The sequence below is a fragment of the Myodes glareolus genome, chromosome 21 (assembly GCF_982192425.1).
Source record: "Myodes glareolus chromosome 21, mMyoGla1.1, whole genome shotgun sequence".
In the NCBI taxonomy this organism is placed as follows: Eukaryota; Metazoa; Chordata; class Mammalia; order Rodentia; family Cricetidae; genus Myodes; species Myodes glareolus.
The window spans coordinates 15,223,924-15,240,699 of NC_142046.1; the positions used below are offsets into that span (position 1 = coordinate 15,223,924).

At 52.7% G+C, this 16,776-nt stretch overlaps 1 protein-coding gene across 1 annotated transcript; it reads right to left on the reverse strand.

Moving 5' to 3' along the window:
• Window positions 1–430: 430 nt before the first annotated feature.
• Dolpp1 (dolichyldiphosphatase 1) lies at window positions 431–8,283 on the reverse strand. Its single transcript, XM_048431992.3, has 8 exons — window positions 8,080–8,283; window positions 4,910–5,010; window positions 4,627–4,711; window positions 4,431–4,530; window positions 4,237–4,335; window positions 3,698–3,826; window positions 3,255–3,344; window positions 431–1,825 (listed from the first exon to the last, which is right to left on the reverse strand). The coding sequence occupies exons 1-8, from the start codon at window positions 8,153–8,155 to the stop codon at window positions 1,789–1,791; spliced, it is 717 nt and encodes a 238-aa protein (XP_048287949.1). The 5' UTR covers window positions 8,156–8,283; the 3' UTR covers window positions 431–1,788.
• Window positions 8,284–16,776: the final 8,493 nt, after the last annotated feature.

Sequence of the window (16,776 nt, forward strand, 5' to 3'; positions counted from 1 at the left end):
AGGAAACCACCTGCTTCAGGCCAGCCTGTGTTCACTCGGTCCTGCAAGGCCTCTGGCCACCTGTACACACTGAAGCAGACAGCACAAGCGATGCTGACCATGGAACCGCTGTGAAGGGCAGATACTCCCCAGTCCTCAAGACTATTCTGTGGAGGAACACCTGGCCAGGGCTAGCCTATACTAGGCAGGGAGGGCGTCTGACGGGAGCACAGACATGATCATTCTGGGTGACAGACTGGTGGCATAGGCACCAGAGGCTGGCAAGCCCCTGTGGCAGATACTGAGGCCATTCAAACCCTCACTTTCGGGGCTAGAGTATCTTGGAAATGCTTATGACTTCAGGGTCTTACCACATCCCTGTCCCAGAGGGCCACCCGTGCCCCAGCTGTCCCAGCACCCCCACATGAGCTCAGTTAATGTATACGCAGTCTCCAGAGTTTCAGATTTTATTTTAAAACAATAGTAAACAATTTCATTTATTTTCTTAAACCACCTCACACTTGGCTTGTCTCAGGCAAAAAGTAAAAAATAAAAATCCTAGGGGAAGGAGAGGGAACGTGACTGACCTACCTCCCTAGAAACCAGCCCTGGCCCTGGCATCTCGAGGGGCTTGGACACAGCCTTTAACAAACACGAAAGGAAAGCACCAAAAACTTGTGCTTCAGCAGCAGGTTAGGAACCTCCACAAAGAAAAGGGGGGGGGGGTATCAAACAGTCCCCAGGGGCTGCTTCAGTTCTGGAAGCATCTCCACAACCATGGCAGGGCAACTCAGAGAGAGGCCCGAAGAGGGACCCCTTGCAGCTGGGCAGCGTGGCAGATCAGAAAGCCCACACCCAGGCAGCCTCCAGGGTCAACCCACACAGGTTTCTAGCCTCCAGGGCAGGCCAGAAGGACAGGGAGAAATCCAGAGCACACAGGGCAGCTGATGGGGGAGGGTGTCAGCACAGCCACACTGCCAGAATCCTAGCTCCTGGTTCCTGTTTTGTTCAAGTGGGAATGAAGACAGATGCTACTGGATGGCCAGACAAAAGGAGCTGTAAACGCTCGGGTGTGCTACCCATATGTGCAGGCTCTTTTGTCAGGAAGGGATAGAGGACCAGAGAAAGCCCTTGTGATGTTGGGTTGATATAGGGAAGAACACAATGACAGCAGCCGACAGACGGGTGCTCACTCTGGGCCCTGCCCCCAGACAAGGAAACACTGACAAGGTTCTGGAATGGCAATGGTGGCAGGGAGAGCAGGGGATGCCTCACTCATGGGCCCCAGGCCCCAGGGCCCCACTCAGGTCCAACAGGAGGCAGGCTGTCCAACCTGTGGCTCAGGACACGGCCTGGGAGCTGACCTGGGTCCCTTTGTACACAGGGCAGCCACCGCAGAGCAGCCTCTTCAGCCCAGACTCCATAATCCCAAAAAATAAATAGTGTGCACTCCGCCACCTGGAGTTCCTGGTCTCAAGACCAGAGGACCGAGCCCCCGTGCTCTATCCACCCCAGGGCCCATGCCAAGAGCACTTTCCACCCAGTCAGGAGCGGACAGCAGCAGAGCCAGGATCTCTGGCCATGTGACCCACAGAGAGCAGGCCCTCCCAGGGTCCTCACTGAGGGCCTGACTCAGCCCTTTGGTCCACCATGTCCATTAAAATTAAAGTAAGAAAGAAAAAGGCTCCACTTGGTGACTTGGGTCTGTAGAGGTCTCTGCTTCACCCCTCCGTCCATCATCATGTCCATCCGTCATGCAAGGCATGGTACAGGCCAGATTCGGAGGCTTGACCCAGCCACACCCACCAGTCACTGCAATTTTGTTCCCAGCTTGCGTTGTCTGTTCCTGCAAAATGGGGCTGGCTTAGATGTGGAGATGCCTGGTATTGAGTGGCAAGCCCCACAGTTATTCTCTCTTCCTGCTCAGTCTGAATGAGACAGCCAATGCCCAACCATACCCACCCTGGCCAGGGCCAGGCCAATCAGAGCTCCTGCCATAGGCTGGAACCTGAAGAGGGCCAGCACTAGGCTGGGCTGTATCATGATGACCCAGGTTTGGAATTCAGGAAGTGAGTTAGGGGATGACAAGATAGGGCTGGGTCAAGACAAGAAAGGTCAGTGATACTTGTCTGGGTCTGTCTATTTGTGGGGAGTTCTGCTGCTACCCCCAAAGCAGCTACAAAAAGGTGGTATACTCCTCTACGTGGGTATGCAAGCAGAGGAAGGTATACTCGAGGGGGCTGCCTGGGAGGAAGCATCTACTTGGAGGGACACAGGAAGAATCACCGCTGTGCTCTAGAGGGGCTAGCTGAGGCTCAGAAGTAACAGTGCTCATGTAAGGTACCTGCACAACTAGGAAGTTAACTGTGGCCCACAGGGCCCTGGTGTGATGTGGCCCCAGCCCTTCCATCCTCATGGATCCCTGCTGCCTTGACCACCAGGAGGGTGAGAACATGGCTGTCTCACTGTGCTCAGCCCCTGCACACATCCTGACACGGAGCAGGTGCCAGGGAGAGCAGGGGATGAAGGCGGGTGGCAGCTGCCTGAGCAGGGCCGGGCAGGGCTGGCTACTCTGGAGCCAGGTGGGGAGCTGAGCCTGAGGCATCTGGGGCCTTTCTGTCACTAATGGGATTGCCCTGCCCTAGCCCTCAAATCCCCTTTCCTCATGGATCCCAGGCTTTGCCCTCAAGCTCATTAGGATAATGCGGACCTTGATGTCCTAACACTTCTCCTAGCTGCCAGACACCCACACTGCCCGCACTGCCCAGTGGCATCCTTTGGAGCCTGACCTGCCTCAGCTCTGCTCAGAGTTTAGGGAGTGGCTGGCCTCCCCCACCCTTGAAGAACTCCACCCCAGATTGGGGAAGAGTTAAGTAGAAGAGTATGAGTCAGGAGACACCAAAGTCCAGCTTTGCCCTAACTTGTACTCAGTTTCAAGATGGCCCAGTGTACTGTACCTCAGCCTACCCAGTTAACAGAAAGCTAAAGAGTTCTAGGATGGCCATACTCGTGTGCCCTGAAAACCCCGAGGCCCAGCTCTCTGTATCTGTGCTGTGGAAGGTGAACGCTCACACTGGGCCAGCATAACCAGCTCTCCCACCCACTCACAGACAGAGCCCAGGCAAGTGGCTCCCTTCTTTCTGGGCCTTACTTTTTCCATTTGAAAAAAATGGAACATAGGAGAGTTCTGGGTCAGAATGGAAGCAAGTATCTAGCTTTGGAGGAACCTTCCAAATGGAGGACAGTGTGGAGGGACTGCTGTCCCCTGAACTCACCTGGCTTCTGCCCTGGTTACTGTGTACTCAAACCAGAGCACATTGGGAATGAGGCTCGTGTCCCGGATGAGTAAAAACTCGGAGATGGGCCTGGAGAGACAGATACCCAAAAGCCAGGGCCATGGTGAGGGCATGAGCCTACCACCAAGCCAGATATCCCAACAGTTCCTGGAGCCCTCCAGCCTCCTCCACTGCTCCATGAGACTCTTGCTGCCTCCGGAGTCTCTAAGTGCAGAAGCAAGGACAGATGATGGCACTCTGGCTGCTGAGCCTGAGAGGCCCAGAAGCCCCTGGGGGAGGCGACAGCAGGAGAGTGGGTGCTACAGCCTCATGCCACCAGAGGTCCAGGCCCTGGGCCATCCAGGACACCAGGCTCTCCAAAGATAGTCACACCTGCAGGAGGGGCAGGACAAAGTGCTGGGAAGGGATGGGAAATTGGTTACCAGGCTGCTATCCTGGGGAACAGTGGGGTGAGAACTTCTTGGGTGAAGATGAACCAAGCGATGGCCATGAGGCTTCCAGCAATACCCCCATAGAGTACCTGGCTCCAGGTGTGGTACAGCAGGTAGACCCTATGACAAGGCCAGAAGGGAAATTCATGAGAATCAACCAGGGATGGGTTTGCACAATACCCCTGCCCAAGGGCCAGTTCCTCAGCCCCTGGGTGTGCAGATGTGAAGACTCAAATGGAAGAGGTACTTCCAAAAGGCAGCAGGGATGCAGGAGCAGCCCATGCATCTCCAGACCTGCCTCCTTCCTGGCCAGTTCTTAAACTGGAGTCTGTCTGCAAGGGTGCACCCCTCCTACCCCCGAGGAAGCTGGGGACAAATGGCTAATACAAGAAGCTGCTGTTGCAATCGTGGGCTTAGACAGGGCAGCTAGAGCCTCTGGGTCTGGGGGCCACAGAGACTGTTCAAAAGAGACCAAGATCCTAGCAGGACCCCAGTGGGCAGACTGCAGGATGGGGTTCCTCCCTTCATACCTGCTATAGGAGACAAGAAAGGCTGCAGTGAGGAGCCCCAGGGAGAGCAGGTGCCTCCACAGCAAGTCCAAGAACCTGGCATTATTTGTCTGATGCATTCTAGAAAAAGAGGTACATCAGACAGCCTCAGCCCACAGCCTGAACAAGTCCCTAGCAGCCCCTGGGCAGGGGTGGGGGTGGGGCAAGAAGCTCACCTTAAATACAGGAACAGGAAGGAATAGACAGAGAAGAACCACATAAACTGGGAGTGGCTGGAGGGCATCCCGTACTTAGTGCCCACTGCCGTGTGTGGGCCTAGGGAAGAAGAAAAGAACAGGGCATCATGGGAGGACATGGGCTTTCTCATAATGTCCAACGTGAAGCCCTGGGTCCTCGAGTTCCCAGCCCTACCTCCACAGGGCCGAGGCTCCTGGATGACGTGTTTGATCAGCCAGTTGACGCCTTCATTGAGTCCCAGGCCCCCGAGGAATGAAATCTGCTGGGAAAAATGGGCACTCAGTTGGGCCTCTGCATACCTTCTGGCTGCTATCCAATCCCCATGATCATGGCCTCTGAATGGACAGCCCAAACCATGAGTAAACAATCTGGACCCAACTAGAAGACCCTATAGCCTTTGCAGACCAAAAGAGGGTTCTGGGCAAAAAGACCGAAAGAGGGTGGGGCCGGAACTCACCGTGTGTAGCTCCCGCTTGAATATGATGAGGGTCAAAAACCCAACAATAACAAAGACAGGACTGAGGCTCAGGTAGGCAAGGATTTGGCCAAAGAGATCACCTGTAGGGACAGAGGAATAGGATGAGACAGGGCATGGGTATCAGAAGAGGGGTCAGTTCTCTGAAAGTCAGCAGGGCCTAAACAAAAGAGGAGGTCCCAGAGTGCAGGGCCACAGCCATGGACACTTGGTTGATGGAAGGGGTGCATTACTAACCAGGAAAGCACACACGTCATGAAGGTGCCTCTTTGCCCCCATTTTACAGAAGGAGCTAAGTCTCAGCATGGCTATCTCAGCATGGCTATGTGCCTTGCTCAAGCAGCATGAACCCCAGTCTCTGGCCTGGTCTAGAGACCGGACATATCGCTCTGTCAGAGGGGGAGTCTGAACCCCAAGGTCTGACAGGCTGCACATGTCTGGGCTGCAGGTGGGGCTGGGTCTTCTGGAGAAGTCTGTGCTCTTCCAGACACCAGATACAGAGAGAGCCACTCAGGAGATTCCAGTGGGGCCAGCTCAAAGTGGCCACCCACAAAGTCAGCAGATTCTCAGAGCCTCTCCGCAGTAAGACACTGGTTTTTCCACTCCCGCTAAAGACTGGATGGACCAGGTGAGGACCACTGGCCTCTCTGAGAGACAAAGGCTGATGCTAAGATTACAGTCATGGTCCCTTGCTCACGGGCAAGGCTCCAAAGGCCACTCACCATGGAGACAAAGTGGCTGACTAAGGAACCATCGTTTATTTCCTGTAGCAGCCCAAGCCGCCCTAGACCACCACAGTCTCTCCTGTGTGTGTGGCGAGGGGGGGGGCATCTTTCCCACAGCCGTGAAGAACGATGTAACAATGCCTAGCATCGTCTGTGGCACACAAGGCACTCCCACAGTGGGGCTCACAGAGGCTGGGGGAACCCAGTACGGGAAATGATCCATAGCAGCAGCCTGGCCTTATACAAGCAGGCAAGTTCCCACAGAGGGCAGAGAGAAGATTCCAGGCCTTAAGAGATAGATGCACATATTCCTTACCTGACTTAGAGTTGGCCAGTGACCCAGGTTCAAAGGCTCATGTTGCCATGGTCCCACGAGGGAATACTGAGTGAGTGCCCACCCTTTTCTGAGCCCATGTCTCCCCAGGCCTGAGGTTCTGACACTCAAAACTCAAATGATTAATGGCTGGGCCATGAGAACAGGGCATGGTTAGGGCCCCTGAACCTCTGACCATATTCCTCAGGTTGCCTTACAGCAAGCAAGACCTTCGGGCTCCCCTGTACCCACTGCTAGGGACCCTGGCCACCCCTCCCCTGTCCTCGGGAAGCGTTTTCTTAGGCCCTGCCTACCGGGCTCTGCACAGTCCTGGCCCACTTCCCCCACCACCAGCCTCTGCTCCAGTTGCGGGGCCAGAACTCCAGGTCCCCGAGCACACTGCGCTGTCCTACTTCTGCACCCATGCACACGTGGGTTCCTCCACCTGGGCAGTGGAACTCAACAAACCAAGTGAAGACCCAGCACAGCCACAAATCCCACAAAGCCCTCAGCCTGAGGCAGGCCTGCGACTGGGCCAAGGCTCATGAGCCACTAGTTAGGATCAGTAACTGTGGGGTGGGTGCCTCTCTGCACGCTTACAATTCAGGTCTCATGAGGGTAGTGACCACATCTCTGCACCCCACTATCCTCTGAGTGGAGCAATGTATGACACCCCACGGGGATCAGACACCACGTTAAACAGGTAAAGGGTATGTAGAGCAGGGGTTCCTGAGGGTGTCCAAGGACTGGACTTCACCAGATGTGCCAGGCTCAACCAGGGGCATCACACACAGCCTGCACATCCACGGTGTTCTCAGTGGCAGCTGCCTTCTCACCTGTAAGGTCATGAGCCCTCCAAGAAGTTACTCTGAAGCCAGGGAGGGAAAGTTAGGAAGGTGTGGAGGCCTCAGTCAAGTGTCTCCCCTTCTCCAGGCCTGGTTTCCCTCCTCTGGAGCAGAGACTTTAAACAGAGCAAGAGTGAAAGGCCTTCGCCATTCCAAACCCAGAGCCGGCTCAGGGCCTAGCCCTTGGGAGATGCGAGGATGCAGAATGAATGAATGAGTGGATGAATGGATGGTGAACAGGCCCGACCCTGGGTGAAACTGCCACACCTTATATGTAGCCAGCACACCCAGAGCCAAAGTTCTCCCTGCCTGTGGCCCTGGGCTCTTCCTTCCCCCACAGTCGGAGGTCGGCAAGGGGCCCCCAGCTGCTCAGCAACCAACATCTATCCAGGGAAGGTGCTACCAAGCTAGATAGCAACTACAGGCACATTTACTGAGTGCTCGCCACCATGAACAGGCTAGGCCCTGTGTCCGGCACCTCTCAGGTCTGTGCTCATTTGAGTCACACGGCATTACAGAAAGGAGACACTGTTCTTGGAGCCACTTAGAAGATGAGATGACCGGAGTGGTGGTGCCTCCGCCCCCCGAGGGAAATGTCTCAGCCAAGGCCTAAGCTCCAACCACTCTCTACGGAGCCGGAACTTCAGAACCGTGGCTAATGGACCTTCCCACCAGAGAGGCGGGCACTCCCAGAGGCGTGTCGGATGGAAGCTCAGACAAGTCAAGCTCCCGGGGGCTCTGTGACCCCTGGGTGGCTAGCCTCTACCCCGCTGCTCAGGGCGTGGCGCCAAAAACCCTCCCAAACCTGGCCTAGTTTTGTAGGCTCCCTGAACCAGCGAGCTTTCTCCAGCAAGCAGCCCTCAGCACAGTGAAGGAAACTGGCAACTCCCTGCACGCCCGAGCAGGAGTGCGGCCTCTCTGGCTCAGGAGAGGGCGGGGCACAAGGAACAAGGTCCAGGACCAGATCCTTGCCCGCCCCACTCAGACCTCTGGCCCAGGACAGTCCACTAGCACCCCGGGACCCCGGAGAGCGACTTGGCCGCGCAGCCGCAGAGTGCACAAGCCAGGCGCTCACAATTTCGCCCAGCTCATCGCCGCTTCACTGCGCCTGCGCGGCGCGCGAGCCGGCCGAACCCCTCCATGGCTCGCTGTTTGACAGTTCTCATCGCGGTCTTCCTGCGCCCCTACGCCGGCCCACGCGGTCCAGAGCGCCCCGGGCTGAGGCGCCGGCTCCCGGAGATCGTCCTCGAGCCCGGGGCCGCTTCTTACCTGCAGGGTATTCGACGTGGGTGAGGGTCACCGGCAGCCATGAAGCGGGGAGCGAGCACTGTCCGTCCGCTGCCATCTTACCCGGAGACCGGGCTTGGCCGAGCGACCAATGGGGAGCAAGGGGGGCGGTGGTCCTGACCTATCACGCCGGGGAGGCGCCACGCACCCAATCCGAGGCCGATTGCAGGTAGTGGCGCAGCCATTCAGGGTGCAGGCCGTGAGGCTGGACCGCGCGGCGAATCAGAGAGCGGGGACCCTCGCAGCTTTGCCAGTGTCCAATCCCGGGCGAGCGCAGGCAGTTATTTAGCCAATCAGGAGAATGGAGGGGGTCCATCGCAGGACAGAGTGCAGAACAGCCAATCAAAAGGTAAGCCTGGATCGGAGTGTACACAGGGTTAGCCAATCAGGCGCTATCTCGGGGGGCGTGTTGTACTTTGGTGGGAGCTTTGGTTCTGAAGGCACCTGCTCCCAGGGTAAAGGCTTCGCGCAACCCTGATCTCGGTGGAAAGGGAGTCTCAGCACCACCGGGTCTGAATCGACCCATTTTGAAAACAAAATTGAGTGTGTCATTGTGAAGCCCAGGCTTATCTTAGCATTGTTTTGCCTCACCATTTCAGTCCATAAAGGTAAACTGAGGCCAAAGACCTAGAGCGAAATTTTTCTGCCTTTTACTGACATGCAGGAGGCACAGGTCTGCAAAGGAGCCTTTTTTTTTTTAAAAGATTGATTTATTTATTATGTGTACAACATTCCTTCCATGTGTGCCTGCAGGCCAGAAGTGGGTACCAGGTCTCATTACAGATGACTGTGAGCCACCATGTGGTTGCTGGGAATTGAACTCAGGACCTCTGGAAGAGCAGTCAGTGCTCTTAACCATTGAGCCATCTCTCCAGCCCAAGGAGCCTTTTTGTTAACTCCTGGGACGGAGCACATACTAAGCGTCTTAGATGGAATGCATCTGGTTCCATCAATTACGCTATGTAGTAAGTAAGGCCACTTGGAAATATTTTTAGTAAGTCCAGATGTTCCATGTACCCTTCTCTGTTTTCCCAAAACATTCTTGAGGAAGCAGCCACACCTCCCACCCACAGTCTAGGCCAGTTATTCTGTCTCCAGGCCTTTACCTATGCCGTTCCTCTGCTTGAGATGGGCACACACACTCCTGCCCCATTTCCTGGCTCAGTCTGGCTTGTCAGTTCATACTTACAGGTTCCCAAGGTTAAGAGAAGCCAGCGATCTCTGTGAATTCGAGACCACTGTGGGCTGCCTCCAAAAACAAACAAACAAAAAAAACAGAGGGGGTCTCCAGTGCTCTCCTACACTTGAACCCACTTTGCCTGCCTCATCTCTGGCTGCACTACACGGTAATTATTTCCTTGTCTGTCTCTGCTAGAAGACAATGGTTCCCTGACCTCACTGAGCACTGCAGCACGTACAATAAAAAGGTAGGTTCCTGGACCTGTCTGGGGCCTTGGCCTCCATGGTCTATGTTCTTGGGTTTCTGATACAAGTGGTTGTAACTCCACCTGAAAAAAAAAAAGGCAACTTACATCCAAAACCTGGCCCAATCCACAGACTTATTCTGTATTTGATAAATGATATAATACGAGTACCTGATAGGTGACCTAGAAAAAAATAGTCAATAAATAAGGTGGTACTTGGGAGGTGGAGTGGGAATCAAGCAAAGCGGTCATTAGCTAGAGTGGTGTAGTTTGGCAGACTGCAGAAGCCAGGCCCGAGGTTAGTCTGAGAAGGCTGGGGGCTTGCTGGGGACTCAGAATCCAGCCTGAGATCAAGAAGACCCCTGCCCCCAGCTGTTTCAGCTTCCCCTCCACCTTCACAGCCCAGCCTGAACTTGTGTGGATCAGCTGGCCTCACCTCTTTGTCACCTGCCCTTAGCCCTCTCAGGCGCTGCCATTTTTAGCCTCCGAGAGAAAGAGGTGTGAAGAATGGCCATGGGCATCCTAGAATAGTTCTCTGAGATGGAGCAGCTGTGGGTGTCAGGCTGCCTAGCCCCTCCTCCACAGGCCCACAGAGGCAAAGTCCCTGACACACAGGGAGAGTGGTCCTGAGGAAGTGACGAGCGAGGAACTGAAGAAGTGTGGGAGTTATGGGGTGAGTTTCTGGCGGAAGAGAGCACATATTACTGTCTTGTGGCCCAGCCTGGCTGTGCAGAGGAACCAGGATGCTGGGGGAGGTAAGCTGGGCCACTGAGGCACTGAGGGCTGGCATGGTGCTGAAGATAGGGAACTTTAGGTAGGTTGCTTTGCTTTTTTTTTCTTCCTTCCTTCCTTCCTTCCTTCCTTCCTTCCTTCCTTCCTTCCTTCCTTCCTTCCTTCCTTCCTTTTTAAAGGCAGGGTCTTACTACATAATCTTGACTGACCTGGAACTCGAACTCATTATGTAGATAATATGTAGGCTGATCTTGAACTCGGAGACCTGTCTGCCTCTGCCTCCCAAGTGTTGAAGCTAAAGGTGTGTGCCACCACACCCAGCTTGCTTTTGCTAATTTTTTTAAAGGATTTATTTATATATTATGTATACAGTGTATTCCTGCACACCAGAAGAGGGCACCAGATCCCACTAGAGATATTTGTGAGCCACCATGTGGTTATTGGGAACTCGGGACCTCTAGAAGACCCCTCTGAGCCATCTCTCCAGACCCCACTTTTGCTATTTTTTTTATTAAAGTATTTAACTGGTTGGCATGTCCTAAAACTATAGCGCCTGAGAGGCAGAGGAAGGAGGATGGAATTCCAGCCCATGCTTTATAGAAAGGTCCAAGTAGACTAGATCTACAGAGTGAGACTTTGTCTCAAAAAAGAAAGGTTGGTTCAGATGGAGCATCCTATAATCCCAGGAGGCAGGAGGAATGGAAGTTCAAGGTCTTTCTCAGGCCACATAGTGAGGTTTTTGGGATACAGGAGAATCTGCCTCAAAAATAGAAGGAAAAAAACACAAACTGAAAACCAACTTGTGTGTGAATGTGACCTTGATGCTAGTCCTGGAGGTATACACTCATAACCCCTTCACTTGGGGAGCTAAGGCAGGAGGAGCTGGAGTGCAAAATCAGCCATATATATGAGCACATATGTCATTCTTACAGAAAGTTCCAGAAATCAGATGGATATAGGTCATTGTGTTTCAGAAGCAAAACATAATTGTGTAAGAATCTCCCAGATAGCTTGGCAGTGGTGGTACACACCTTTAATCCTAGCACTTGCAGGGCAGAGATTGGTGGATCTCTGGGATCTCTGTGAGTTCGAGTCTAGTCTGGTCTGCAAAGCAAATTCTGGGACAGCCAAGGCTACATAGAGAAACCATGTCTCACCTCTCCCCACTGAGAAGGGTGGCCTGTGCAGTCACCCTGGGTAACATTTAATGCTACATATGTGGCATGCTTGGGTTTGCACCTGCTGTAAGTAAAACCGTGCTTTGCACGTTCAGCTTCTCCCACTGGGCACTGCCTGGGAGTTGTTCATGCTATCAGTTGGCCTTGCTGTGTGCTGCCTCCGGTGTGAACTACTAGTTTACTTCCCATTTGACTCCTGGAAGACGTGTGGGACCAGGGCAGCCATCTCAAGCGTGGGCTGAGCTAAAGTTTCCATATGGGTCTAGAGAGGTCAGTAAACCCACTGGTACCTTTGCTGAGCCTGAATGTGTTGCTGAAGGAAGTGTGCCCAGGAGACACTGCAGGGTCCCCTGACATGGCATAGGAGATAATGTTAGACCCGCTATAAATGAGGGGCTCTGTCTCCCACTTCTCCCTCTGAGAGAAGAGTTAGACCAATGGCATCTGAAATCCTTCTGATCAATCCATAAGATGTTTCTCCTGGACTGGAGAGATGGCTCAGAGGATAAGAGCACTGGCTGCTCTTCCAGAGGTCCTGAGTTCAGTTCCCAACAACCACATGGTGACTTGCAGCCATCTATAATGAGATCTCTAGTGCCCTCTTCTGGTGTGCAGACATACATGCACTCAGAACACTGTATACATGATAAGTAAATTTAGAAAGAAAAAAAAAAGATGCTCCTTCTTAGTCCCTGTGCCAGTCACAGCAGCCCTGAGAGACAGCGCTTGTTTTGCTCATTCTTATTTTATAAAATATGTATGGTGTGTGTCTATATACTGTGTGCATGCAATGCCTGTGGAGACCAGAAGAGGGCATTAGATTTTTCCCTGGAACTGTAGTTACAGATCCTTGTGAATTGCCAGTGGATACTGAGAATCAAACCCAGGTCCTCTGGGAAAGCAGCTCTCAACTACTGAACCATCCCTCCAGTTGTTTCTGTTTGTTTGTTGATCAGGTCTCATGTAGTCCGGGCTGGTCTTGAACTCCCTTGAACTCACCAGGGTGGCTTTGAAGTACTGCGCCTCCTCCACAGTGCTGGGATTATAGGCATGCTCTACTATGCTTGGCTTGCAAGGCAGATCTTCACGTGTCCAGTTTAGGGATGGAAGCAGAAAAATTCAGTGCATCCTCCAGCTGTCTGCCACAGGCACGGAGCCACTATGGTGTTGTTTTTATACAAAATCTCAAACCTTCAATTTTACCAATAAGGACTTGGGAGCTAGTGGCTAGGGTAAAAACCTGCTGGCTCAGAGAGACAGAGAAAGCACCCAGCTGACCTTCTTCCTCCATGGACATCCCAGAAAAAGGGCCTCTCTCCTATACCATCTGAAGCAAAATTCTTCAAACTGAATGTCTCTAGCCGTCCTCCTGACTTCCTCTACTCCCTCTACTTTTTTCCTGTCAAGATTGCTTGCTCCACCTCTAGACCTGTGGTTGACTTTATTCAATCCTGTTTACAATATTCAAACACAGAGCTCTTGGATTAAAGGTGTGTCCTAGGGCTGAGCCACAACACAACTAGAACCAGATTTTCCCAGTAAACAACACAATTTGGGGGTTCATAGTGTGATCAAACATCCAGCAACAGCAGAGTGGGGACTGGTGCCCAGGGCTACCTGATAGGTTCAAGACCACCCTGCCTTTTAAGAACCAAAATGCTGCCTGCCTGCCCCAAGAGTGAGTAACCCTCTGGAGGCAGTAGCAGGGGCGGGGTGGGGGGTTGGGGGGGTGTGACACTGAAATTAGAATGAACAAAGCCACTGTGGAGAAAGCACAGAAAGCCGCCTTCCCTGGCCTTGACTCCTGAGAGCTGGCTGCCCTCAGGGTTGGAGGTCATTTATTTTTAGGAAATTCTTGAGCCCCCAACAGTGACAGAACACAAGCCACTCCCCAGGATACAGAAAGACCTCAGTCAGTTTGGGTCTTCAAGGACCTCAAGGAACTGAATTCCATGGAGGCTGTGGAGCCCCAAGATTGAAGTTAAAGACACCAGCTGGGTGTGGTTGGTGCACAGGGTGCAAGGGGATGGAGTTCAAAGTCTGTTTGCAGCACAGAGCAAGACCCTGCCTCAGAAAACCAAACCAGGGCCTGGAGAGATGTTCCATGGTTAAGGGCGTGTACTGGTCTTCAGAGCGTGTACTGACATCAAACAGGTCACAACAGTCTATAACTCCAGCTCTAGGGGCATCTGCCTCCTCTTGCTTCTGGGGGCACCTGAACTCTCGTGTGTGAGTCAGCACATGTGTGCGTACGTGCACGCGCATACACACACACACTTTGCTGGATAGTTTTATGCCAACTTGACACAAACTAAAGTCATCTGAGAGGGAGGATTTCAACTAAGACAATGCCTCCAGGATGGATGGTGGTGGCACACACCTTTAATCCCAGCACTTGGGAGGCAGAGACAGGTGGATCTCTGTGAGTCTGAAGCTAGCCTGGTCTACAGAACAAGTTCCAAGACTGCCAGACCAGTTACAAAGAGAAACTGTCTCAGAAAACAAAACTAAACAACCCCCCGCTAAGGTCTCCATAAGATAGGGTGTAGGCAAGCCTGTTGGACATCTTTTTAATTAATGATCAATGTGGGAGGGCCCAGCTCATTGTGACTGATGCCATCCCTAGGCTGGTGAACTTGGGCTCTATAAGAAAGCAGGTTGAGCAAGTCATGAGGAGCAAGCCAGTAAGCAGCACCCTCCATGGCCTCTGCATCAGCTCCTGCCCTGACTTCCTTCACTGATGGACTATGATGTGGAAGTGTTAGCCAAATAAACCTTTTCCTCCCCAAGTTGCTTTGGTCATGGTGCTTCACCACAGCATTAGAATTGTGCACACGCACTTTAAAATAAATCTAGCAAACAACAAACCAGGGAAGTGGGCATAGCTCTACTGGCATAGTACCTGCTTAGCATACATGAGGTCTGGATCCCCCGTACACAATTAATTACCCTCAAGAACATTATTCTACCAGAAAAACCAACTGAAATTCCAATTCACAGGAACGGTCCAGAAAAAGCAAGGGGTGAAGAGCAGCCTGGAGCGCACAGGGCAGTGACAGGAATGTTCTGAACGTGCATCACAGGGGTGGGTAACCCCTAATGAAACCCTCAAGGAAATGCACTTATGGGGGACAAAGTACACCTCAGCAAGACTGCTTAAACCATTTGCCTTGTTTAAAGCCCCCTCATCTGCCAGCATTGGAGTGACAAGTCACAGCTTACCCTCTAGAGTGCCTGAACGGAGTGCAAGCATGGACCCCTCCATTTATTTGTTTGAGATGATTTCTCAGGCATCCCAGCTGGCCTTAAACTTGCTATGGTGCTGAGGACAATCTTGTCCTTATGGCCCTCCTGTGTCCACCTCCACAGCCGGCCCCACAGGTGTGTGCCACCATACCCAGCTTAGGTGGCTCTACCGAGACCGAACCAAGGCTTCCTGCATGCTCGATTCCACCGGCTGAGCCACATCCCCTGCCCTGTTCTGCTTCTCCCTTTTGAGAGAAGGTCTCATGTAGAGCCAGACTAGCTTAGAATTCTGTAACCCAGGGGTGGTGGCCTTGGACTCCCAATGGTCCTCATCTCTACCTGAGTGCTAGGATTCTAAGTGTGTGCACACTTCACCTGCCCCTTTTTGAGACAGGGTCTCTTGAAGCTCAGGCTGGCCTTGAACTCTGTAGCCAGAGATGGTTTTGTCCTTCTGATCTCCACAACTAGTCTCTCTCCTTTCCCCAGGATTGCAAACTGTGCGACCAGACCCACATCATTTTTAAATAAGGCTAGAGTCAAGCCATGCCAGGGCGCCAGTGCAGGCACAACAGAATTGCTGGGCTTTAGGGATAACTGTGACCCTAACACTCTTACTGCAACACTGCCGTAAAGACCTGCTGGCTGAAGTGCTTATGAAAGAAGTTCATGCCTGAAGCTTGCTCTATAAACCCCGGAGAGGAAACAGAAAGCAAATGTGGAGGAATGTTAATGCCAACTAAAGGTCTTGATTTACTTTGTTGGTTCTGAACAATACACTGGTGCAGTGCTGGGGATTGAATTCAGGGTTCTGTGAATGCTGGCCGGGTGCTCTTGAAAAGATCCATTAAGCTGAATTCAGTGACACAAGATGCAAAGCTAAGCAGATCTCCTTTAGTTCAAGATCAACCTGGTCTACATAGCAAGGACTAAAACATTCAGGGTTACATAGATCCTGTCTCAAAAAAAAAAAAAAAAAGAAAAAAGAAAAGAAAATATTCTGGCTACACAGAGAGACCCTTTCTAAAAAAAAAAAGTTCTCTGTGTATATATGTGTACATGTTGTACAGATGTGAGACCAAAGGTCAATATTGAATGCCTTCCTTTATTATCAGTCTCGACCTGTTCTAAGGCAAGATTGTTCACTGAACCCAGATTTGTGATTCAGCTAAACTGGCTAGTCTTCAAGGCCCTAAGGATCCTCCCGTCTCTACCCGTTACAATTAGGCTGCCACAGTGCCTGCCTTTCCCGGGGTGCTGGGGACTGAACGCCCACAGCTAGCACTTTTCCCACCTGAGCCATCTAGTTCATGCCCAGTACCCAGCCCTTACAGGGCCTCACTCTGTAGCCCTGGCGGGCCTGAACTCACTGTGTAGACCAGGATGGCCTCAAACCCATAGAGATCCTCCTGCATCTGCCTGAGTGCATTAGGATTAAAAGCATGAGCAATCATCATCTATTGGCGGGTTTTTGTCAACTTGACACAAGCTGGAGTCATCAGAGAGGAGGGAGCTCAACTGAGAAAATGCCTCCATAAGACGGGGCGGGGCTGTAGGTGAGCCGTTAGGGCATTTTCTTAGTGATTGATGGGCTTGAAGGGCCCAGCCCATTGTTGGTGGGGCCATCCCCGGGCTGGTAGTTCTTGGTTCCATACAAAGGCAGGCTGAGCAAGCCTGTGAGGAGCATCTAGAGTATCCACCGATGGCCCCTGCACCAGCTCCTGCCTCCAGGTTCCCGTCCTCACTGCTTTTGATGAACTGTTAAAGGAACTGAGTGAAATAAACCCTGTCCTCCCCAAGCTGCTTTTGGTCAGGTGCTTCCTCACGGCTGTCGTCACCTCAGACAGATGCCCATGAAGACACATGAGGACCTCATGGGCTGTGATCACCTGGGCCACCCTCTCAACCCCTGGCTGGGTGCAATGCAGAGGTGCAGGCCACCTACCTCACACTTGGACCTTGCTATCTCAGGGACTGAGACCTTGTCATGCTGTCACGTGGCTGCAAGAGTGTGCACAGCCCACATTACAACCACTGCACCAAAGGGCAGCTCTCCAGTCACCACTCCAGCCCGGCCCTCCACCCAGCAAGACGCAGGAGAG

Bases quoted from the DNA above. Each gene is read 5' to 3' on its own strand.
- Dolpp1 (XM_048431992.3), bottom strand. From the start codon at position 8,155: ATGGCAGCGGACGGACAGTGCTCGCTCCCCGCTTCATGGCTGCCGGTG. The intron at 5,011-8,079 runs GTAAGAAGCGGC...CTGTCCCTACAG, and splicing joins CCACGTCGAATACCCTGCAG to GTGATCTCTTTGGCCAAATC. The intron at 4,531-4,626 runs GTAGGGCTGGGA...CTTCTTCCCTAG, and splicing joins GGAGCCTCGGCCCTGTGGAG to GCCCACACACGGCAGTGGGC.